The 24,296-nt window shown below is 45.0% G+C and overlaps 1 protein-coding gene across 1 annotated transcript in view; it reads left to right on the top strand.

Moving 5' to 3' along the window:
* Window positions 1-392: 392 nt before the first annotated feature.
* The window catches only part of CTDP1 (CTD phosphatase subunit 1), a 156,884-nt gene continuing 132,980 nt past the window's right edge, over window positions 393-24,296 (top strand). The window contains exon 1 of the mRNA XM_073678901.1: window positions 393-785. Coding sequence (XP_073535002.1) covers window positions 481-785 — 305 coding nt within the window. The 5' untranslated portion in view covers window positions 393-480. The remainder of the gene's footprint in view (window positions 786-24,296) is intronic.

Raw genomic sequence — 24,296 nt, 5'->3', positions numbered from 1 at the left:
ACACCTCCCCCCCATGTCCCCCCTCTATCACACCTCTCCCCCCCCCACGTCCCCCTCTATCACACCTCCCCCCCCATGTCCCCTTCTATCACACCTCTCTCCCCCATGTCCCCCCTCTATCACACCTCTCTCCCCCATATCCCCCCTCTATCACACCTCTCTCCCCCATGTCCCCCCTCTATCACACCTCTCTCCCCCCCATGTCCCCTTCTATCACAGCTCTCTCCCACTTCTCTTCCCCCTCGTGTCCCCTTCTATCACACCTCTCTCACCCCCTATGTCCCCTCTATCCGCCCGCAGCTCCCTCTCCCTTGGATGGGATGCGGCAGTTCCCTCCACACTTCCTGTATACTGTACACAGACTCCTCCCGCACGAGAGTTTGGTCACATGGGCGTGACGTCATCGTAGGTCCTTTCGCCCACTAGAATTCAGCATCTACAGCGAGCGGACGCCCAGCCTGGCGGAGTGTGGGCCGGGACATGCTCAGCATGAGAGCGCAGGAGGACGGGGAAGTGTCCAAGCCGAGCCAATGCAACGACGTCCGCCTCCCGGGGCCCCGACCCATGCGCCTGCTGGAATGGAAGGTGTCTGCGGGGACGTCGGTGCAGATCGGTTCCGTGCTGGCCCTCGGAGTTACTATCCCGGGGGCTGACGTGAAGGAGCGCCGAGGCTCACAGGACGAGGCCGGGAGGCCTCACAGAGCGCCCGAGAGAAAAGTCAAGTCGGACCGGGCCGGAGTGGTGCTGGAGCTGTGTGCGAAGCCGGGCCAGGTGGTGTGCGCGGGGTAAGAGGCAGGGGCGTGCGGCTGACAGCCGGGGCTCCGCTGCTGCGTCCTCGTGGTGCGGCTGTTTACATCAGGCCGCGGGACCAGGCGGGTTAACCCATGCACGTCCGCGGCATAGTGTGCGCTGCGCTGGGAGAGGAGCACAAATGTCGCATCTCCACCTGCCAGCGATGATGGCAATATCATGTCCGATGCCTCATGCAGAGAGAGAGTCTCTGCGACTCTCCAGTGTGTGATCTGCTCTCTGTGCCCACTGCTTCTGTGTGTGTGTGGGGGGGGGGCTTCTCCTGTTGTCTTTTTGCCAAAAATTAGTTGTTTCCCTTTTTAGGGGCTTCTTTTGTTTTTATGATATTGTGAGTTAACTGGAAAATAGGAAGCACTACAAACTGAGGATTTGTGTTCTGTGCTTCCCTCTTGGGATACCCCCCCCCAAACTAATCAGGCCCCTCTTCGACCCTAGGTGTGCAGCTGATGGTTGGCTGGGGGGTGGGTCGCCGGCCCTAGGTGTGCAGCTGATGGTTGGCTGGGGGGTGGGTCGCCGGCCCTAGGTGTGCAGCTGATGGTTGGCTGGGGGGTGGGTCGCCGGCCCTAGGTGTGCAGCTGATGGTTGGCTGGGGGGTGGGTCGCCGGCCCTAGGTGTGCAGCTGATGGTTGGCTGGGGGGTGGGTCGCCGGCCCTAGGTGTGCAGCTGGGGGGTGGGTCGCCGGCCCTAGGTGTGCAGCTGGGGGGTGGGTCGCCGGCCCTAGGTGTGCAGCTGATGGTTGGCTGGGGGGTGGGTCGCCGGCCCTAGGTGTGCAGCTGATGGTTGGCTGGGGGGTGGGTCGCCGGCCCTAGGTGTGCAGCTGATGGTTGGCTGGGGGGTGGGTCGCCGGCCCTAGGTGTGCCGCTGATGGTTGGCTGGGGGGTGGGTCGCCGGCCCTAGGTGTGCCGCTGATGGTTGGCTGGGGGGTGGGTCGCCGGCCCTAGGTGTGCCGCTGATGGTTGGCTGGGGGGTGGGTCGCCGGCCCTAGGTGTGCCGCTGATGGTTGGCTGGGGGGTGGGTCGCCGGCCCTAGGTGTGCCGCTGATGGTTGGCTGGGGGGTGGGTCGCCGGCCCTAGGTGTGCCGCTGATGGTTGGCTGGGGGGTGGGTCGCCGGCCCTAGGTGTGCCGCTGATGGTTGGCTGGGGGGTGGGTCGCCGGCCCTAGGTGTGCCGCTGATGGTTGGCTGGGGGGTGGGTCGCCGGCCCTAGGTGTGCCGCTGATGGTTGGCTGGGGGGTGGGTCGCCGGCCCTAGGTGTGCCGCTGATGGTTGGCTGGGGGGTGGGTCGCCGGCCCTAGGTGTGCCGCTGATGGTTGGCTGGGGGGTGGGTCGCCGGCCCTAGGTGTGCCGCTGATGGTTGGCTGGGGGGTGGGTCGCCGGCCCTAGGTGTGCCGCTGATAGCTAGCTGGTGTATCGGACTCCCACTAATCTCATGAGTTATCCTAATGGCTCGTGCACGTGGCTGTATTTTTCGTCTAAGTGCGAACAGACAAAACATTGTATCGCACTGGGACCAATGTTGTTCTATTGGCCCACGCACATGTCAGATTCACAGCATGCCAAATTTTGATCTGATATTCAGATCGCATTCGGCCATGAAAACCATCAGACTGCACTCAATGACATCTGAGTGCAGTTTTATTTCCACAGACTGATAGAATGGAGAAGATAGAGACATTTTATTCTCCATGTTCTCATCTGAGAGAATCTGATCACACTGTGCTCACGCTCTGATCAGCCTCTGATTTACTTAATTGACCCCATTCTCTCGGATGAGAGAACATTCGCTCTTGTGCAGCTAGCCATAGTAAGGGCCATTCTCCCACACGGTCCACTGTCGTCACACATGCCTTTGTTTGTCAGTACAAGTCACTCTCTTAGACATCCACTGCAGTGACCGTGAAGACGACTTAGAATAGTTTACTTGCCTCTGAGATGTCAATCGGGACAGGATTGCCTGACCCCTGAGGATCAGGACCGCCCACCGGACTCTTAACAGGGGGTGTGTCTTTACCTTATTCTTTAAGCTGCATGATTGCAGGCAGGTATATTTTTCTCTGAATAAATAGTTTGAAGATCATGCCGGGGCTATAGGAATATATGTGTGGACTAGTCTAGATGGCCGCTTTGGATTAGTCTCTCTGGATATTGTCTTCTGCCTGATCTTTTATGTTTATTTTCCTTGAAATAGCAGATTGCTTCAGTGAAAAATATACTTGGCTGCAGTCATGCAAGCCGGAGCGATGCGTGCCGCGCCGTGGTTTGGGGTGCAATGCGTGCTTCCCCCCGTGGTTTGGGGAGCTTCTTGCTGTTCCAGCAAAGTGGATGGGCCTCTTAGAAATCTCATGCGCACTGTGCTTCTTTCCCTCTTTTTTTTTTTTTTTTTTTTTTTGGAATAGAGTAAACTGACCTGCAGTCTTGTGTGGACTTTTGCCGTAGAATGACATTAATTGTGCAGGTTAAGAACGTGTGTAATACACCCATGACTGTATGAAAGTTTTGTTAAAGCCAAATACCGTGAAGTATCACAAGCAAAGCAACTTTATTTAAAGCATGACACACCAAGAAGAGACAAAAGATGCTGCATTAAAACGCACTCAAAGCAGCAAGTAACCCAATTTACCTAAAGTTTGCAGCATCAAAAACGCAACAAATACTCATCATGAAAACGTAGCCTTTAATGAAATCTGTCAATAGGTTTTACTGTGTAATCTGAGGACAGCATGAGGTAGGGGCTGAAACACAGATTTCAGGGATGTGTCACTTATTGGGCTGTGCACTGTTTCAACACAATGAAGGTTTTATCCTCAGGAGATTATCACTTCCTGGACTACAGTGCATGCGAGCACTGGTCCGACCACGCCCCCCCTCTGATAAACAGCTTATTGTCAATATACAGTGTACATAGAAAACTCTAGTGTGGGCAGGGTTAGCTTTCTTTGCTCTGCTGCATCTAAAAACTGTGTCACGACTGCTGCACCCAGGCAACTAAGTGATACATCGCTGGAATCAGGGTCTCTTTTCCTACATTTTGCTGCTTTCAGATGAGGTAGAAATAATCTGGTGACAGATTTCCTTTAAGGGAAGCTTTTTTCCGTAGTATGATTTGTGGGGGGGCTTCTATTATGCTCTTTAAATCCTCTTGAGAACTGAATTGATGCCTACAAAAACTAGGCTTCTGAAAATATGAAAAACTGCCTTTGAGCTTATAAGTTGTTTATTGCCTTCTCCCAACCCCCCAAAATTTGACATACAATAAAGTCTTTCTTTTTTATCTGTACCCCACTCTGCGCTGCGACAGGAGCTGGCCCTTTGTCTCCTAAGCTGGTTCACCTCTTGTTGAGTTTTGAGTGATCGATGGGGGTCTCAGGACCCAGACCCATTCCGATCTACTTGCAATTAAGAGAACAGCATAAAAAATAACAGCAAATGTTTAGTCACTCTTTCAGTAACTTAAAGAACGGTGCCAGAAGGGGTTGTCCAGGCTTTGGACCGTGTCTGCAGTCGCTCTGTGATTGCACACTCTCACGATTCACCAGTTCCTGATGCGAGCAGGCGGTCAAGTGCCGACTATACTCATCTGGCTTCTTCCAATTCTCTTCTATTGAGACAAGCTAAACCAACCTAGTCGGCATGTGACTGCAATTATGCAAATCACATATGTGGTCACATGCCTGTATCGAGACTACTCATGAATTGCAACAGCGTGCGGTCAGTGACTGCAGACTTTTGTCCCAAAGCCTTTAATGTAAAGTAAAATTCATCACAGGTCTCAAAATCACTTGGGTACATAAGCTTTCCAAAGTTATTACCATGTAAAGTGTACATGACACATTTGAAAAATGGAGCTGCCTCCTAATGTCCTAAATATTAAGGGGTTAAAAAAGATTCACACGTCCCACTAAGCTAGACTCATACATTCTGTTCAGCAGGCATATGGACATGGCAACCATAGACAAGCTCTGTTCAGCTGGACTGTCATGCATGCTCTGATTTGGTCTTTATTAATGAGGGGTGAGGAGGTGAGCTGTGACATCACTATTGTGAATGGTGAATCCTATGTCATCTACTATATATAGAGCTGTTACCTTTTCTTTTAAAGCTAGTTTCACACGTCTGGATATTTCCGGTACCGGAAAAACCGTTACCAGAGATATCCGTGTCACACTTGTGCCGCATCAGGGTCACATGGACGGCGCCTGGGAATCAGTGCTACAGTTAGCGCTGTTCCCAAGTGCCGGTGCTGAACGCTGCCCTCATCCTGGTTCCCTGCTGGCACTGCGATCAGCACCAAGAGGGACCATGATGAGGGCTGTGGCAGTCTGATCCTGCTGTGTCCACACCTGTAAAAATAAGAATAAAATAATGAAATCCATGTACTCACCTCTCCTAGGTGTCCCCCCGCTGTAATCCATGTGACCGCTGCTGCCGAGGAACTGGGGAGAATGAGCCGCTCTGGAGCTGCAGCTCAGGAGCAGTGTCCTGTCACTCACTGAGCGCAGCTCCAGAGCGGCTCATTTTCCCCGGCTCCTCTGCCAGCGGTCACATGGATTACAGCGCCGGTCTGCGTCACACTGATGACACACGGATGTCATCTGTGTGTATTCAGCGTGAGGCACTTTTGCGGACTTTGCATCCGCAAAAAACAGACATGTCTCAATGTGGAGCACGCGGACACACTGAAAACACACTGAGGTGTGCACAGACCCATTCATTTGAATGGGTCTGCGTGTATCAGTGTCTCCCGTACGTGTGGAAACTGTCACCACTCGTACTGGAGACACTGACGTGTGAAAGAGAACTAAGCCTGCCTGTGACTATAATGGGAACAGGAAGTATGATTCTACTATTGGGCTTAGACCACGGCGCCACTATCAGTATTTGGTCAGTATTTTTTCTTAGGAGTGGAAACCGAAAACTAGGAGTGGGTGATAAATGCAGAATTGCTGCACTTGTTTCTATTATACCTTTTCTCTGATTGTTCCTTACCTGGTTTTGGCTCCCACCCCTGAGGAAAAAATACTGACCGAATACTGAGTGTGGGGCTGTGGCCTTAGTGGCGGAGTTGAAAGTGGCAAGCGTGTGTGTGTGTGTGTGTGTGTAGATAGATAGATCTCTATCTAGCTATCTTGCCACTTTCAACTTGGCCGCTAAGCCTAATATATATATTTGAAATACAATATAGAAAGTACAGTTAAAGGGGATCTGTTACCAGGTATTTTCTTTCATCTGAGAACAGCATGATATGGGGCAGAGATCCTACATTTATCTTTATCTCTGGGCTGCAGTTTTGATAAGTCAGTTTTCTCTGCTGCAGATCTACCAGTTCTCTGACTACTGAGCTCTGTATAACCCTACCTACACCACTGATTGGCAGCTTTCTGCCTATGAAGAGTGGCAACATTCTGTGTACAATCAGTGATGTGGGCAGGGTTGTACAGAGCTCATGAATACGGAGGACTACCTGGCAGCAGGTTTACTAGCGATACATCTCTGGAATCAGGACCTCTGCCCCTACATCATGCTGCTCTTAAATTAAAAAAATCTGGTGGCTTATTCCCTTTAAACCCTTTCTAGCCTTTGCCGTATTAGTACGGCACAGGCTAGCACCCCAGGTTCAGCGCGGGCTCCGGCGCTGAGCCCGCACTGAACCGGGTACATGACAGATGATAAATACAGCTGTCATGTGCCCGCAACAGCCGCGGGTGGAATCGCGATCCACCCGCGGCTCTTAACTAGTTAAATGCCGCTGTCAATCTCTGACAGCGGCATTTAACTCCCGCTTCTGGGAAGTGTGCCGTTAGCCCCGTCCATCGGTGGCCCTGTCACGTGATCTGGCATGACAACACGGGGTCTGCAGCAGACCCCTGTGGTTGTCATGTCCTGATTGCTATGAGTGGCACTCATAGCAAATGAGCTCTGCTGCATACAGGGGATCTGCTCGTCCCCTGTATGCAGCAGAGCCGATCAGGCAAGTGCTGCTTCTGGTCTCCCATGGAGACTATAGAAGCATGAAAAAAGTAAAAAAAAAAAAAAAAAAAAAAAAAATGTTTTTAAAAAAAATAAAAAATATGTAAAAGTTTAAATCACCCCCCTTTCGCCCCATTCAAAATAAAATAATAATAAAAAAAAAACACATACACATATTTAGTATCGCTGCATTCAGAATCGCCCGATCTATCAAAATAAAAAAATAATTAATCCAATCGGTAAACTGCGTAACGAGAAAAAAATTCTAAACACCATAATTAAGTTTTTTTGGTCGCCGCAACATTGCAATAAAATGCAATAACGGGCGATCAAAACATTGTATCTACCCCAAAATAGTATCAATAGAAACGTCAGCTCAGCGCTCAAAAAATAAGCCCTCACCCGGCCCCAGATCCCCAAAAATGGAGACGCTACCGGTCTTGGAAAATGGTGCCATTTTTTTTTTCTTTAGCAAACTTTGGATTTTTTTTTTCACCACTTAAAATAAAAAAGAACCTATACATGTTTGGTGTCTATGAACTCATAATGACATGGAGAATAATAATGGCAGGTCAGTTTTATCATTCAATGAATGTGGTAAAAAAAAACAAAACTGTGGCATTGCATTTTTTTTTTGCAATTTCACCGCACTTGGAATTTTTTTCCCGTTTTCCAGTACACAATATGGTAAAACCAGTGATGGCGTTTAAAAGTCCAACTTGTCCCACAAAAAATAAGCCCTTACATGGCCATATTGACCGAAAATTAAAAACGCTATGGCTCTGGGAACAAGGAGAGCAAAAAACGAAAATGCAAAAACGGAAAATCCCAAGGTTGTCAAGGGGTTAACATACAAATCGGTTTTCCACAATAGGTAACTTTCTAATGACACTTTCTTTAAGGGCATGATTCTACTTGGCAAATTTTACTTTGATATGTACATATATTTTCCCTGCATCACATGCTTGGATTTCTGCAAGCCCTCATGGACTGTGTATGATTATAGCCTAATAAAGAGCATCATTAAGGGTATGGATACGTAGCGACCATGGCACGTGCCTTTTATATTATTTTTCTGTAAATCGGCGTGGTTTTTTAAGTTGATTAATGTTCGTACAGTCTTTCTGGTAATAAGCTGTTGAGAAGTGTTGTAGTGTTTGTACAGCAGGACAGCACCTCGTCTCTCCATAGTGCAGCCATAGTGAGTGTGTCTGTGCTGCCCGCAAGCTGAGGTTGTTCATTAGGAGCTGGGAGCCTCCAACAAAGGATCTATAATGAAATTAGTCTGCAGATAGTAATGGGAAGAGCTGCGTTTGTGTGGGTACAGAATAGGGTGGGACAACTGTTTGATAACAGCTTTTCTCCAGCAAAGCAGCCTGCTATACTCTTCAAAACACATCTGCCTGTGTTCCCATCTGTGTAGCTGCAGTCTCTGGAGAGATGGGAGAAAGGGCCATTTTTGTTTTCCATGACTGCCTTTGAGGATAGGTGGTAAACAATTGCTTCTGTGAGGAAGGGGTGTGCCCCAGCTGAGCATTGCCATGTGCTACTCCTGGAGGAGGTTGTCTAGCACACAGGAGGGAAGCCAAGCGCAGAGCAAGGCATATATATACAACGGAGGTTTCCAATTGTAGCTCAGAAAATCACAAATACAAGAGAATTTAATTACTTATGATGAAAGATTAGGACCGGACAGTTAATAAGTGAATGAGATGAAGTCAGTGAAAACTTAGTCTTTTCTCCTAAATTCTTTAATAAAAAGTGTGTATATTGCTATTATTAGTAATTTAATTGAGCTACATAGGAGCTGCTGGAGATCTCGTATCTGACCGATTGGCATTTTGCAGCCAGCTGGTCCTGTGATACATAAAAGCCGTTGAAGCTAAATTATAAATATATAATATTAGAAACTTGATTTTTAAGAAAAATAAATGGGTATGCGTACATAAAAGTACATCATCCTTATTGGGTTAATAAATAGTATTGCCTCCATCAGATCCTCCTTCATAGATGACCTTAAATCTGATCTAATTATTTTAAGGCTAGCGAACAGATTAATCTCAACTAAAAGCCTGTATCAGTGATGGCGAACCTATTACAGACAGAGTGCCCAAACTGTAACCCAAAATCCACTTATTTATCGCCAAGTGCCAACACGGCAAATTAACCTGAATACTGAGGTTTTCGTTTAGAAAAAACAACTCGGGCAGCATAGAGCAGCCACAGAAAGGAGCAGGGGGTGTGAGACTGCAGAAATAATGTGCTCACCCCCATCTTGGTATATACCCCCAGTCCATGGATGTATCCCTGCCTGCCCTCCCCCAATCCATGGATGTATGCCTGCCTGCCCTCCCCCAATCCATGGATGTATGCCTGCCTGCCCTCCCCCAATCCATGGATGTATGCCTGCCTGCCCTCCCCCAATCCATGGATGTATGCCTGCCTGCCCTCCCCCAATCCATGGATGTATGCCTGCCTGCCCTCCCCCAATCCATGGATGTATGCCTGCCTGCCCTCCCCCAGTCCATGGATGTATGCCTGCCTGCCCTCCCCCAGTCCATGGATGTATGCCTGCCTGCCCTCCCCCAGTCCATGGATGTATGCCTGCCTGCCCTCCCCCAGTCCATGGATGTATGCCTGCCTGCCCTCCCCCAGTCCATGGATGTATGCCTGCCTGCCCTCCCCCAGTCCATGGATGTATGCCTGCCTGCCCTCCCCCAGTCCATGGATGTATGCCTGCCTGCCCTCCCCCAGTCCATGGATGTATGCCTGCCTGCCCTCCCCCAGTCCATGGATGTATGCCTGCCCCCCTGCCGGCTTCGCTGTTCATCGCATATAGAAAAAAAAAACTCCTACTCACCTTCCTTCCTCTCCCGCACGGCGTCCTCTCCTGTAGCCGGCAGCTGACTCCAGCGTCCTAGCGGCGGGGGCGCATGATGTCACTGTTATGCGCTCAGTCACGTGTACACTGACGTCAGCTGTTGGGCTCTGATTGGCCAGCAGCGTGTATTGCAGCACACGGGCCTGGCATTTCGTGCGCTGCAATACACTTCAGCTAGATGTGTGTCAGAGATACACATAGTGTCCCGGCTGTCTGGTGATTTGCATGTAGTGTACAACACTTAGTTTCCTGGGAAATCTCCGTTTCTTCAGTTCAGTTGTTGCAGGCAAATAATCACTTTCAGACTCTGTCTCTCTTTTATATAACATAACTTTACTAAACTCCGTTTGTTCAATTTTAGTCACAGATGGTCTTTTTGGACATCTCCGTTACAGTTTTCATCCTCTACTGTCCCTTCCTGTCCTGTCCTCAGAGTTAGTTTCCCCGGTACAGGGCTTCCCAAAACACGATCCTACTCTCCTCAGGTATGTCCCCGTCCATTCTTCCCTCCTTGGGAGCAGTGAAGGCTGGCTCCATCAGTCCTTCTACAGGCCTCGGACGTTTAGGGAATTTTTCTCAGAGTTTACCGCTTCAACTTTCCCCAAGCTGCCTAACTCTATCATCGATCGTCGGTATCCTTATTGACCTTCAGCCCCAAGAGCCCCCGAGCTTCTCCTCAGTCTTCCTCCAGCACATACCCTAACGTTACCAACAGCAACAACTGCTCTGACTGAACTGTTTCCCTACAGGAATAACCATTGCTCTCCTCTGGCCCAAACTACTCCCCCTTTTTCAACTGGACCAATCATCAACCGTCTCTGCCGGTTGCTGGGCAAACTACTACGTTACTTCCCCTGTTCCTTCTACACTGGAGCTATTACTAAATATATTAACTATTTCTATCCTAAACTATTGTGCCCACCACTGCACTGTACCTACTTCCTAATCTAATATACCATCCACTCCTAACGTATACTGTCCCTGTAACTAACATTGGACAATAGACATTTACATATTCATATATAAACAGAGTAGAGCGATACATTCACAAAAGGGAAAGGGGCGCATGACCGTCCCGGTCACCCTCGTACACGCTGCAATACACTTCAGCTAGATGGGTGTCAGAGAACACGCATCTAGCTTAAGTAGGGGCTGACGTCGGCACTCGGCGTATTCAGAGTACTCACCCGCCGGGCCCGATACAGGAGCGCTGGTGCTGCGGCGATGGTGCGCGTGCCCTTAGGGAGGGCTCTGTGTGCCCCCTCTGCCACGCGTGCCATAGGTTCGCCAACACTGGCCTAGGTCTTAGAGCAGGAACAGACACTTATAGGACATTTCATAACTTTCCCAAATTCATATGAAAAAATATTCAGCACATACTGCATTGTACTAATGAACACAATTTATTATATATTTTCGGAGTCAGTCCGTTTTATACTGGCTTTGACTCCACAGCCCTGTTAAGCATGCAAAATAATAATAAATCCTACTTGAAAGGTCTGAAGAGAATGTCTTTCCTTGGTTATTTACATGGTTCTTTCTAAATTGAGCTAGAAAAAAAGTGCCTTGTTTTATTAAAGGGGTTGTCCGGTACTTTTAAGAAAAAAAAAAAGGCAGTGTGTTTTAATGATGCATACAAGCTTCTTTCTAATTACCTTGCGCTGCTGATACTTCTTGTGAGCGGCGCTATCGGTGGCTGCTCACAGGCAGCATGTGATCCCCGGCTGCAGCAGTCTCTGACATCCACTGACGTCACAACAAGTTGCGGCTGCAGCCGGGGGTCTCTCTTCCGCGTTCCATCAGTAGCTGCTGGGTTGTGGGCGGGGTTATTCCCCTGCGACACACCCGGCATCCACCGCGCATTCTCCTTATCCTCGTTCACTGGGAAAGCGCGCAGTGGATGCTGGGTGTGATGTGAGGAATAACCCCGCCCACAACCCAGCAGCCACCACGGGGACCCCAGCCTGAGTCACGCCTCACTTGTAATGTCAGCGTGGGGTCACGTGCTGCCTGTGAGCGGCCACTGATAGCGCTGCTCACAGGCAGTATCAGCAGCACAAGGTAATTGGAAAGAAGCTTGTATGTATCATTAAAACATACTGCCATTTTTTTAAAAAATACCAGACAACCCCTTTAAACACAACATTACAGCAGTGCTTGAGGAGTATGTGCTAGTAATATGGTTGCAGATGGGGAGTCCAGAAGGTTCAATTGAACAGGGACACTATGTACCACAGGTCCATGGAAAAGTATTGTGGAGAAAATTGCTCTGGAATCTAGCAAAGTTTTATTAAAGTGGTTTTCCATTTTGTTTATATAAGGAAACTACAAAAAAAGCCAAATTTGCCACCTTAATCTGCTGCTCTTTGTTTGGCGGACCTTAAGGAGTGATGTCATGACCATCCAGTGACATGTCCTTTTGAGGCCACTGATCTCCTGCAGGTCAGGTGATTGGTAATCAGGACATCATCACTTTCAATCCAGAGGAGAGTTGAGTGCTGTAGTGTGCTGTGTGAATGTAGTGTAGATGAACAGCTCCATTAATTGTCTATGGGACTGCTGGAGAGTACAGCGCTAGGCTATTTCTGGCAGCTCCGTGGAAAATGAATGCATTGGATGTCAACCATGTTCCACCTTTGCTCCATTCAGATGGAGCTCTGTAGAACCTCTTTCTTGTGATCACTGGGGGTCCAGGTGGTCTGACCCTCAGTGACCAGTATCACCTATCCTATGCATGGGGTATAACTTTAAATTGTGGGACTACCTCTTTATCCCATTCCCAACATAGGACATATATCGTCTGTCGGGTCCCCCATGTATCCAGAACCTCAGTAGCTGAGCCCATACCATAGCTAAATGTCAGCTGTATTACACTGCGGTATCTGCCTGCAACAGCAGCGTAACCATTTAACGTTTTAAGAATATTGCAGTTCTCAGAAAATGCAGAGTCAAATATCATTTTTTTTATATAGACAAATTTCATAGTTTCTTTTTTTTACCACTTAAAGTTTAAAAATGCAAGTTTGGTGTAACCATAGTCGTACTGACATAACGTCATGTTATCAAGTCCTTACTGCACAATGAACACCATAAAAATAACCCCCCCAAAAAAACAATGAAAGAATCGTTTTTTTTTTCTCGACTTAGAAAAAAAATTTCAATTTCAATTTGTAACATCAGGAGCTGGCGTTTGTGCTCTTAGACACCCCTCTTCTATGCTGCACTCATGCGGTCCTCCACATTCTCGTCATATCTCTTAGGCTATGTGCCCACGATGCAGAAATGCTGCATATTTTTTCCGCTTCTCCCTGGCAGGAAAAAACACATGCGGATTTTACATGCGTTTTTCCCGCCAGGTAGAAGCGTTTGTCAAGCGTTTTTGCATGCATTTCTGCATGTGGGTTATCAAACGCTTTTCCAAGCGATTTTAGCATCACTTGGAAAGTGCATGACAACTTGGTCACACTATATAAATCCATGCAACCGGCATGGATTTAAATAGTGTGACCAATTAATAGTTTAAAAAAAAAATAATAAAAATGGTAAAAAAAATAAAGATTATACTTGCCTTCCGATGGCCCCGGTATTTTCTCCTCTCCGTCTGGTCTGTATGGGTCGCGGTGGTGTGAAAGGACCTGCGGTGACGTCATTGAGTCATGTGACAGGTCACGCGACCGCCGACGTCAGCGGTCGCATGACCTGTCACATGACTCAATGACGTCATGGCAGGTCCTCACACCACCGCAACCCATACAACAGACCGGATGCATCGCTGAGGAGACCGGGGGCCATCAGAAGGTAAGTATAATCTTTATTTTTTATTTTAAATTCTTTTTTTTAACAGGTACCATGGTACTTGGGTCTGGAGGAGAGTCTCCTCTTCTCCAAACCCGGGTACCATCCACACATAGAATCGCATAATATCCGTGTGATAATATGCGTTTCAATGCAAGTCAGTGGTGGCAATTACGCTGCGTGTCTGCAAAATTAATGGACATGCTGCGTATTTTTCCGCAATGATAATCCGCAGCGGAAATTTCCACAGCATGTGCACAGCACATGCGGATTATCATTGGGGACCATGGGGCACGTATTACCAAGCGCTTTTTAAGCGTTTTCGCTGCAGAAATTCCGCGGCAAAAATGCTTGAAAAACGCATAGTGGGCACGCAGCCTCAAGCCTGCATCAGTGGAGTGAGTAGCCATAACTATGGGCTTAGTTTAAATTGGTGCTTTTGGGGTGGCAGGTTCCCTGTAAAATCTTCACTTTGCTTTCTGTTGCATATTAATTTCTGGAAGACACTTTGGCGGTAAAAGTGGTCACCACACCCCTTATTATATGCCTTGAGGGTGTAGTTTCCAAAATGAGGTCACATCTGAGTTCATCATTATTTAATTACACATATACAGCAGGTGAAATAAGTATTGAACACGTCACCAATTTTCTATGTAAATAATAATAATTATTATTATTTATTATTATTTTTATTTATTTAGCGCCAACATATTCCACAGCAATTAAGTAGGGAATATATTTCTAAAGGTGATTATTGACATGAAATTTTCACCAGATAGCGGTAACAACACATCCAATCCACACAGGCAAAGAAATCAAATCATAGATGTGCATAAATTAAGTTAGAGGTTTTCCCACGATCTGACCATGTACAGAACATACCACATCTCCTGGGCAGGGGAGGAAGAAAAAAACAATACAGACGTTACAGCAGGGGATCACAGAGGATTCATTTTGTGAGGTAAAATATTGTTTAAAAACAGGCAGGGAAATATTTTACCTCACAAAACGAATCCTCTGCGATCACCGGCTGTAACGTCTGTATTGTCTTTTTCTTCCTCCCCTGCCCAGGAGATGTGGTATGTTCCGTACATGGTCAGACACAGACAATTTTTTTTCATCCACTCCTGATTTTGGCTTACAAGTACTGAGGTAAAAAAATCACCAAATACTGAATGTGTGAACTTGGCCTTACACAGTGCTGGAAAACCAAAACATCAGTGGAGATTTTCACTGGAGAAAGCCGAGGTGTGTGTGTGTATATGTATGTATATGTATATGTATATATAATATAAGTATGTGTGTGTGTGTATATATAGAGTGTGTGTGTGTGTATATATAGAGTGTGTGTGTGTATATATAGAGTGTGTGTGTGTATATATAGAGTGTGTGTGTGTGTATATATAGAGTGTGTGTGTGTGTATATATAGAGTGTGTGTGTGTGTGTATATATAGAGTGTGTGTGTATATATAGAGTGTGTGTGTGTGTATATATATATATAGAGTGTGTGTGTGTGTGTATATATATATATAGAGTGTGTGTGTATATATATATATATAGAGTGTGTGTGTGTGTGTATATATATATATATAGAGTGTGTGTGTGTATATATAGTGTGTGTGTATATATAGAGTGTGTGTGTATATATAGAGTGTGTGTGTATATATAGAGTGTGTGTGTGTATATATAGTGTGTGTGTGTATATATAGAGTGTGTGTGTGTATATATAGAGTGTGTGTGTGTATATATAGTGTGTGTGTGTATATATAGTGTGTGTGTGTGTATATATAGAGTGTGTGTGTGTGTATATATAGAGTGTGTGTGTGTATATATAGAGTGTGTGTGTGTGTATATATAGAGTGTGTGTGTGTGTATATATAGAGTGTGTGTGTGTATATATAGAGTGTGTGTGTGTGTGTGTGTGTATATATAGTGTGTGTGTGTGTATATATAGTGTGTGTATAGAGTGTGTGTGTGTGTATATATAGAGTGTGTGTATATGTGTGTGTGTATATGTGTGTGTGTATATGTGTGTGTGTATATGTGTGTGTGTGTGTGTGTATATGTAGAGTGTGTGTGTGTATATGTAGAGTGTGTGTGTGTATATGTAGAGTGTGTGTGTGTATATGTAGAGTGTGTGTGTGTATATGTAGAGTGTGTGTGTGTGTATATGTAGAGTGTGTGTGTATATGTAGAGTGTGTGTGTGTGTATATGTAGAGTGTGTGCGTGTGTGTATATGTAGAGTGTGTGCGTGTGTGTATATGTAGAGTGTGTGCGTGTGTGTATATGTAGAGTGTGTGTGTGTGTGTGTATATGTAGAGTGTGTGTGTGTGTGTGTATATGTAGAGTGTGTGTGTGTGTATATGTAGAGTGTGTGTGTGTATATGTAGAGTGTGTGTGTGTATATGTAGAGTGTGTGTGTATATGTAGAGTGTGTGTGTATATGTAGAGTGTGTGTGTATATGTAGAGTGTGTGTGTATATGTAGAGTGTGTGTGTATATGTAGAGTGTGTGTGTATATGTAGAGTGTGTGTGTATATGTAGAGTGTGTGTGTATATGTAGAGTGTGTGTGTGTAGAGTGTGTAGAGTGTGTGTGTGTGTAGAGTGTGTGTGTGTGTGTGTGTAGAGTGTGTGTGTGTGTAGAGTGTGTGTGTGTGTAGAGTGTGTGTGTGTGTAGAGTGTGTGTGTGTGTAGAGTGTGTGTGTGTGTGTATGTGTAGAGTGTGTGTGTGTAGAGTGTGTATATACAGCCCTGGCAAAAATTAAGAGACCACTGCACAGTTTTGTAAAAATCCCCATGTCTACATGTCTGACAGCCATTCTATTCCAGTGTCAGTTGAATTCCAACCAGAGTCCACCTCATTCTACTTAAGGTGCTTCTGATTAGGTGATCACCTGAACCAAATCTTATGTAACGAGGGAAAGTATAAAAAAAACTGCTGTGGTCTTCACAATCCTCTAGGACAAGCTGGATGGCAGAACAAGTGCTAGGAATAGCCCTAAAGTAATTTGAATAAAAAAAAAAAAACTCTTAACCATGCCAAAGGAGTTGAAAAGAAAAGTTTTGAGTGAGGAAAAGAAGGGCTCAATTCTGGCTTTACTAGCAGAGGGATACAGTGAGCGTCATGTTGCCTCCATCCTTAAAATTTCGAAAATGGCAGTCCATTACAACAAGGTCAAGCAGCAGACATTGGGGACAACAAAGCTAGCCTGCAGAGGGCGAAATCGACTCTCCACTGACCGGGATGACCGTCATCTTATTCGAATGTTACTCAGCAACCGCAGGATGACATCAAGTGACCTACAAAAGGAATGGCAAATGGCAGCTGGGGTGACGTGCACGGCAAGAACAGTTCGTAACAGGCTCCTAGAGGCCTCAAGTCATGTAAAGCTAGAAAAAGCCTTTCATCAATGAGAAGCAAAGGAGAGCCAGGCTGAAGTTTGCCAAAGACCATAAGGATTGGACCATAGAGGACTGGAGTAAGGTAACCTTCTCTGAGTCTAATTTTCAGCTTTGCTCAACATCTGGTCATCTAATGGTTAGACTGGAGAGGCATACAAGCCACAGTGTCTTTCACCCACTGTGAAATTTGGTGGAGGATCGGTGATGATCTCGGGATGCTTCAGCAAGGCTGGAATTGGGCAGGTTAATCTTTGCGAAGGACGTATGAATCAAGCTGCATACAAGGTTATTCTTGAAAAACACTTTCTTCCTTCTGCTTAGGCAATGTTCCTCAACTCTGAGGACTGTTTTTTCCAGCAGGACAATGCTCCATGCCACACAGCTAGGTCAATCAATGTGTGGATGAAGGAGCACCACATCAAGACCCTGTCATGGCCAGCCCAATCTCCAAACCTGAACCCCATTGAAACCTCTGGAATGTAATCAAGAGGAAGATGGATAGTCACAAGCCATCAAACAAAGAAGAACTGCTTAAATTTTTGTGCCAGGAGTGGCATAAGGTCACCCAAAAGCAGCGTGAAAGACTGGTGGAAAGCATGAAAGCTGTGATTAAAAATCATGGTTATTCCACCAAATATTGATTTCTGAACTCTTCCTGAGTTAAAACATGAGTATTGTTTCTAAATGAATAAGAACTTCTTTTCTTTGCATCATTTCAGGTCTGAAAGCACTGTTTTTTTTTTATTATTATTATTTTGACGATTTCTCATTTGCTTCAAATAAATACAAAATTTTTAGCTTTGAATTTCGGAGACATGTTGTCAGTAGTTTGCAGAATAATACAACAATGTACATTTTACTCAAATATACCTATAAAGAGAAAAATCTGAGAAAATGAAAATTTTGCAGTGTTCTCTTAATTTTTTGCCAGAGCTGTATATGTTGCTGAATATCTATACTAACTCTAAACAAGCAAATCTCTCCCTACTCTGCCTGATTCCGGAGTGACTGTGACGAGCACAGCCAGCCAATCACTGTAATGCAGCAACCAACATGGCTACAGCATTACAGTGAGTGGCAGGCAATCCCTGCTTGTTCATTGGCTCTCTAAAGAGCGCCAAACATGCAGGGCGGAGACCCGAGCTTGTCAAGCACCGTGATCGTGATACTCTGGCGAGTACCAAGTAGTGGCGAGCACTTTCGCTCATCACTACATGTCACTTCTTCCAGTGTTTTTTCACCGTTTTTCCACCCATAGGAAGTAATGGGTGGTGAAAAAAAAAATGCTGAAAAAACTCACTAAAAAACGCAGGTAATTTTTTTTCAGCGTTTTTGATGGCAAGATAGAATGGGGTTCTTTTTTCACAGAACTTTATGTACATGCATAAATAGAGACAGAAGGACAGTGAAAAAAAACACAGCAAAACCTGCATTTTTGACTCAGCTGATTTCCTGCCAGAGATCAGTTTTGCTACAGATTTATAACGTAAAAAAAAAACACATGTAGGAACGTAGCCTAACTTGGGTTGGAGGACTTGATCAGACATAGCAGTTCCTCTCATGTTCTTACTGTACCCCAGGATGCAGCCTTTAAGGGTCTGTGCAGATGCTGCCATTTATTGTGGTCCAGGTAAGAGCATCCCTCTTGTACATGTCACTACATTTGACCCTGCTCTTTCATGTACCAGTAATATCACAACTAGTGAGCTGGATGGTGAAACTTAGCACTGTGGATGCTCATACTCCTGATGAAATTTGGAGAACAGATGTGGGTCTCTTTCAGCAATTGGGTGAGCTTGTTCCAATTTATTTATCTAGCTCACTAGTTGTGATATTACTGGTTTTTATCTCTAATTACCTGAATGGTTTAAGTGCTGATACTATTACCTATAAAGCACCTTATATTACAAACATTATCACAGCCTACGATATTAGGCCGGCCTGTGATTTGTCAGGCTTTATTTATGTGTTTTGTATATGTGTCTGGTATGTCATTTTATAGTTTTTAAGGAAATATACATTAAGGCTATGTGCCCACGATGCAGAAATGCTCCGGATTTTTCCTGAGCGTTTCTGCAACTCCCTGGCAGAAAAATCGCATGCGGATTGTACATGCGTTTTTCCTGCCAGGGACATGCGGATGTGAAGCATTCTTCACATGCAGGTTGACAAGCGCTTTCCAAGCGATTTTAGCATCACTTGGAAAGTGCTTGTCAACTTGGTCACACTATATAAATCCATGCAAACAGCATGGATTTATAAAGTGTGACCGTAAAAGAATGTTTAAAAATAAAAAAATAAATCTATACTTACCTTCCGATAGCCCCCGGTGTCTTGCTTCCCTCCGTCCTGGCTGCCGGCACATCGTGGTACACTGAAGGACCTGCCGACGTCAGCGTCGCGTGTCCCGTCACATGACTATGACATCAGTGCAGGTCCTTCAGTCCATCGCGATCTGCCGGCATGAGAGGATGAGCGCATCGGGGGCCGTCAGAAGGTAAGTATAACATTTATTTTTTATTTTATTCTTTTATTTTAATTTTTTTTTATATATATATTTTTTTATACAGTTTTCTATGGTACCTGGGTCCGGAGGAGAGTCTCCTCTCCTCTAGACCTGGGTACCATCCTCACATTGAACGCATGTATTCCGCATGCGCTTATCTAGTGAAGCGGAATGCATGCGTTCTAATGCAAGTCAATGGCGGCGAAATCGCAGCACTTCCGCAAAATAATTGGTAGTGCTGCTTTTTTTTCCGCAATGATAATCCGCAGCGGAAATGTCCGCAGCATGTGCATAGCACATGCGGATTATCATTGCCTTCTACCATGCTTTTTTTAAGCGTTTCTGCAGCGTTTTTGCCGCTGCGGAAACGCTTAAAAAACGCTTCGTTGGCATACAGCCTAAATGTTACGTTTTATTCATTCTGGGTTCAACACTGTATTCTCATTTTAACCAACAAATAAAGTTGCACTCTGGAGCGCTTTTGCATGAAAACATGAAATATATGAACTATGAATTGCATTACTGCTGTAGAAAATAGGAAAAATTGAGAATACTTACCTCATAAATTGGCCAATTTAATTGTACCCAGCAGCAGCAATAAGGCGATTCTTGTTCATGGGAACCTATCTAATGTGAATCCTCTCCTAGGCTGATGCCTACAATTATGTGGGTAGATAGGAGGATGCTGCTATGATTAAAACTGCCAGAGACTGACATGCGGAAAATTGGAGTGATAAATCAAATATCAGTACACCAATTTCACAGAATTTCTGGTTTCCTTCCTATACTCATGCATTTAGTAGGGTCCAATTAGCAAATTATAAAGTGGGGTTTGGGGCAAGAAATTGTTGGGTGCATAAATTATTCTGTGCCTTTTTGAGATTTATGAAATCTTCAGAGAAAAAGACTTTGAAGCTGCAGACCCTACAGAAATTTACTATTTCAAATTGGATTCAAGCTGACCTCAAAATCAGAAATTTGAGACTCAAGTTTTTAGGGGGTGGGTTCTACAGGTGTCACTATTTAGAAACTAGTAGAGCAGTGAGTCATGGCACATGCACAAGAGTGTATATAAAAATCAAATGAAAAATCGAATAACTATGTAAAGGACATATTGATATTCATGTTATGGCATCTCCATTTTGTCTGCCTGCTTCAAAATCATGTTATTATACTCTTTGCATAACATACATTCTTTCCTTCTTTCCTCTTGATTCACATGCAACTTTCCCACACTAACCTTTTCTCTCAGGAACATTCTATGAGACACCCTGCTCCTGTTATCTAGCTAGTCTGAGCCGGGATGTGTAACCTTGTAACTTTCCATCTTACACCGAACTAACGATAATATGACCATATGTGTATTTCCGTAATAATTGTACTAACATTGGTTCAAGCTTGTAGTATGGCTGTAGGTGATTGGCCATTGATGAACTCAAAACAATATAAAATGCTAAGTAGAAATAAACGGGGTTAGAGATTCTTGAATCCCCCCATACAGAGCTTTGCCTCCGTCTGGTTTTCTGTTGGATTGCGTAATCAACCTTGTAACATAATAATTTGACACTCACTTGGTCAACCGTCAAGGGTCATTGCTGCCCTCCCTCAACAACTACATAAAATGCCAGGGTGAAAACATATAAATGATTAAGCACAAAATTAATATAGACCTACAGAGAAAAACCGTGCACGTGGAACCAGAGCTCGTACAAAATTATTAAATGTTTATTGCAGTTGTAAATAACAATTAAAAGTACAGATTAAAAAGTGTGTCAACCGACAGGTGGCACCACAATGCTTGTTAGCTAGAGGTAGGTACAAAATACATGGAAGGCGATACAGGCTTAATAGGTTATATTGGCATGTATAATTAAGTAAATGCATATGTATATCAACATAGTGTAATTTTCATATATTGACTTAAAAATGTGACCAGTAGAAGTAGCTGGATAGATTTTCTTTCTTCATATATCTATTACCTCCTGCTGGTGTGGTGACAGAAGGCAATGGATATATAATACAGGTTATTTTCTTGTCCCATATCTTAGATTTACATAAACATGAAAATAATAAATTATCCCGGTACTTCTGCTGGCCAAATTCATCAGTCTATATATGAAAATACACTATGTTGACCTACACGTATATTTACTTTGACTTATAGTATTCATACCCTGTAAACTTTTCCACATTTTCTTCATGTTACACCCATAAACTAAAATGTATTCTATTCGGATTGTATGTGATATACCAACAGAGTAGCATTTTTTTCTGAAGTGTAAAGAAAATGATACCTGGTTTTCTAATTATTTTAAAAATATAAATCTGAAAATTGTGACATGTATTTGTATTCATCACCCCCCCTTTCAAATCAAACCCCAAATTAATATTTTGTAGGACCACCTTTTTCTGCAATTAATGCTGCAAGACTTTTGGGTATGTCTCTACCAGGTTTGCACAACTTGGGGCTGACCTTTTTTGCCATTCTTCTTTGAAAACTAGCTGTAGCTCAGTGAGATTGGTTTGATAGTGTCCGTGATCAGCAGTTTTCAAGTCTTGCCATAGGGTTGGGCATGGGTTTTATGTCTGGACTTTTAACTGGACCATACAAACACTCAGAATGGTTTATATCAAAGTATATTTGTTGTCCTCTATTAGGTTTTCCACCATGATTGCCCTGTATTTAGCTCCAACCTTCTTCCCATCAACTCTGATAGCTTCGCTGTCCCTGCTGAAGAAAAGTATCCCCACAGCATGATGCTGCCACCACCATGTTTGTCGGTGGGGATGGTGTTTTCAGGATTATGTGCAGGGTTAGGTTTCCGCCACACATAGCATTTTGCATTTAGCCCAAAAAGTTCTACTTTGTCTCATCTGACCAGAGCACCTTCTTCCACATTCTAGCGGTGTCCCCTGTATGTCTTTTTACAAACTGCAAGTGGGACTTCTTATGTCTTGCTTTCAAAAATGACTTTCTTCTTGCTACTTTCCCATAAAGGCCAGATTTGTGGAGTATACGACTAAGGGTATGTGCACACGATGCAGAAATGAAGCAGAAAATTTCTGCATCATTTCTGCATCTCCCTGGCAGAAAAAACGCATGCAGATTGTGCATGCGTTTTTCCTGCGGATTCACATGCTTTTCCACATGCGTTTCCGCATGTGGATTGACAAGCACTTTCCAGGCGATTTTAGCATCACTTGGAAAGTGCTTGACAACTAGATCACACTATATAAATCCACGCAAACAGCATGGATTTATATAGTGTGACCCGAGAGAGTGTATATACTTACCTCCGATGGCCCGCGGTGTCCTGCTCAATCCATTCTCCCTCGCCGGCAACTTTGAATTGAAAGACCTGCCGACGTCAGCGTCACGTGACCCGTCACATGACTCTGACGTCAGCGCAGGTCCTACAACTCACTGCAAGTGCCGGGAACCAAGCAGGAGCGGGGCGCGGGCCGACAGATGGTAAGTATATATATATTTTTTATTTTATTCTTGTTTTACAGCTTTTTTAATGGTACCTGGGTGTGGATGAGACTCTCCTCTCCTCCACACCCGGGTACCATCCGCATATTAGAACGCATCAATAACGCAAGTACAAATGCAGTCTTGCGGAATTGGCGCGTTCTAATGCAAGTAAATGGCGGCGAAAACGCCGCGTTTACGCAAAATTAATTGACATGCTGCGGATTTTTGAGCGCAGCGTTTACGCTGCGGAAAAATCCGCATCATGGGCACAGCACATGCGGATTTCAATTGGGGATCATTGCTGCCCTTCTACCATGCGTTTTTAATGCGTTTTCGCGGCGTTTACGCAACTGCAAAAACGCAGCGGAAACGCATTAAATACGCATCGTGTGAACTCAGCCTAATAGTTGTCCTGTGGGCAGATTCTCCCACCTGAGCTGTGGATCTCTGCAGCTTTTTCAGAGTGACCAAGGTCCTCTTGCCTGTTTTTCTAATTAGTGTTTTCCTTGCATGCAATGTCCATTTAGGTGGCTTGTCATGTCTTGGAAGGTTTGCAATTGTGCCATACTTTTCCATTTTTTAAACTGTTTTTTGTGATGAATTGAACAATGCTCTGTGAGATGTTCAGACCTTGGGCTATTTTTTTTAACCAAACCCTGCTTTACTATTCTATATACGTATATGAGTACCTATGACAATAGCTATCTGTCACTGATAGGGACCGCTCACTGCGCCGAAAATCCCAGAAACAGCAGCTAATTAAATTATAAAAACACAGGTTATACTGAGTCTTTTCTCACAAAACTATATATCATAAACTGCTCAGTTCCCCCTGCTCTATAACATGGTGCCTGCAGATTGGACTGCATTTTCCTGGTGACAGATTGCCTTTTAAATTTGATCCAACTAGAAAAAGAAAAGAAAAATGGAAAAAAGAAAAGCGAATAACAATTATATGGAACTGAAAAAATAAAAATAGAAGATAAAAAATAATCCCCGGTGCTATCGCTGACTGCTCACCGGCATCACGTGACCCCCGGCTGCAGCCGGCTCTGAAATCCGCTGATGTCACGTCAAATTTTGGCTGCAGCCGGGTGTGACACAGTAGCACGTTCCAGCTGATTGATTGGGTTTTAGGCGGGATTTCCCGCCCCCCCGAGTCTCAGCTAAGCATCCACCGCACACTTTTCCTCTCCTGCATCCATTGGGAAAGCACATGGTGGGTGCTGGGCTGTGACATGCGGGGAAACCCAGCCCACAGCCCATCAATCAGCTGGGAGCGCATCACTGGGTCACGCCTGGCTGCGGCCGGAACTTGACGTGACCTCAGCGAATGCCAGAGCCAGCTGCAGCCGGGGTCACGTGATGCCTGTGAGCGGCCACCGATAGCGCCGCTCACAGGCAAGATTGACAGTGCAAAGTATTTGCTAAAAATTCTTATTTTCACCGTTTACTTCGA

Source organism: Phyllobates terribilis, unplaced genomic scaffold (genome assembly GCF_046119375.1).
Source record: "Phyllobates terribilis strain yellow unplaced genomic scaffold, ASM4611937v1 Scaffold_4__5_contigs__length_816908805, whole genome shotgun sequence".
NCBI lineage: Eukaryota > Metazoa > Chordata > Amphibia > Anura > Dendrobatidae > Phyllobates > Phyllobates terribilis.
Note: the sequence above shows the minus strand (reverse complement) of the source record. Positions and strands in the feature narration are given on the sequence as shown.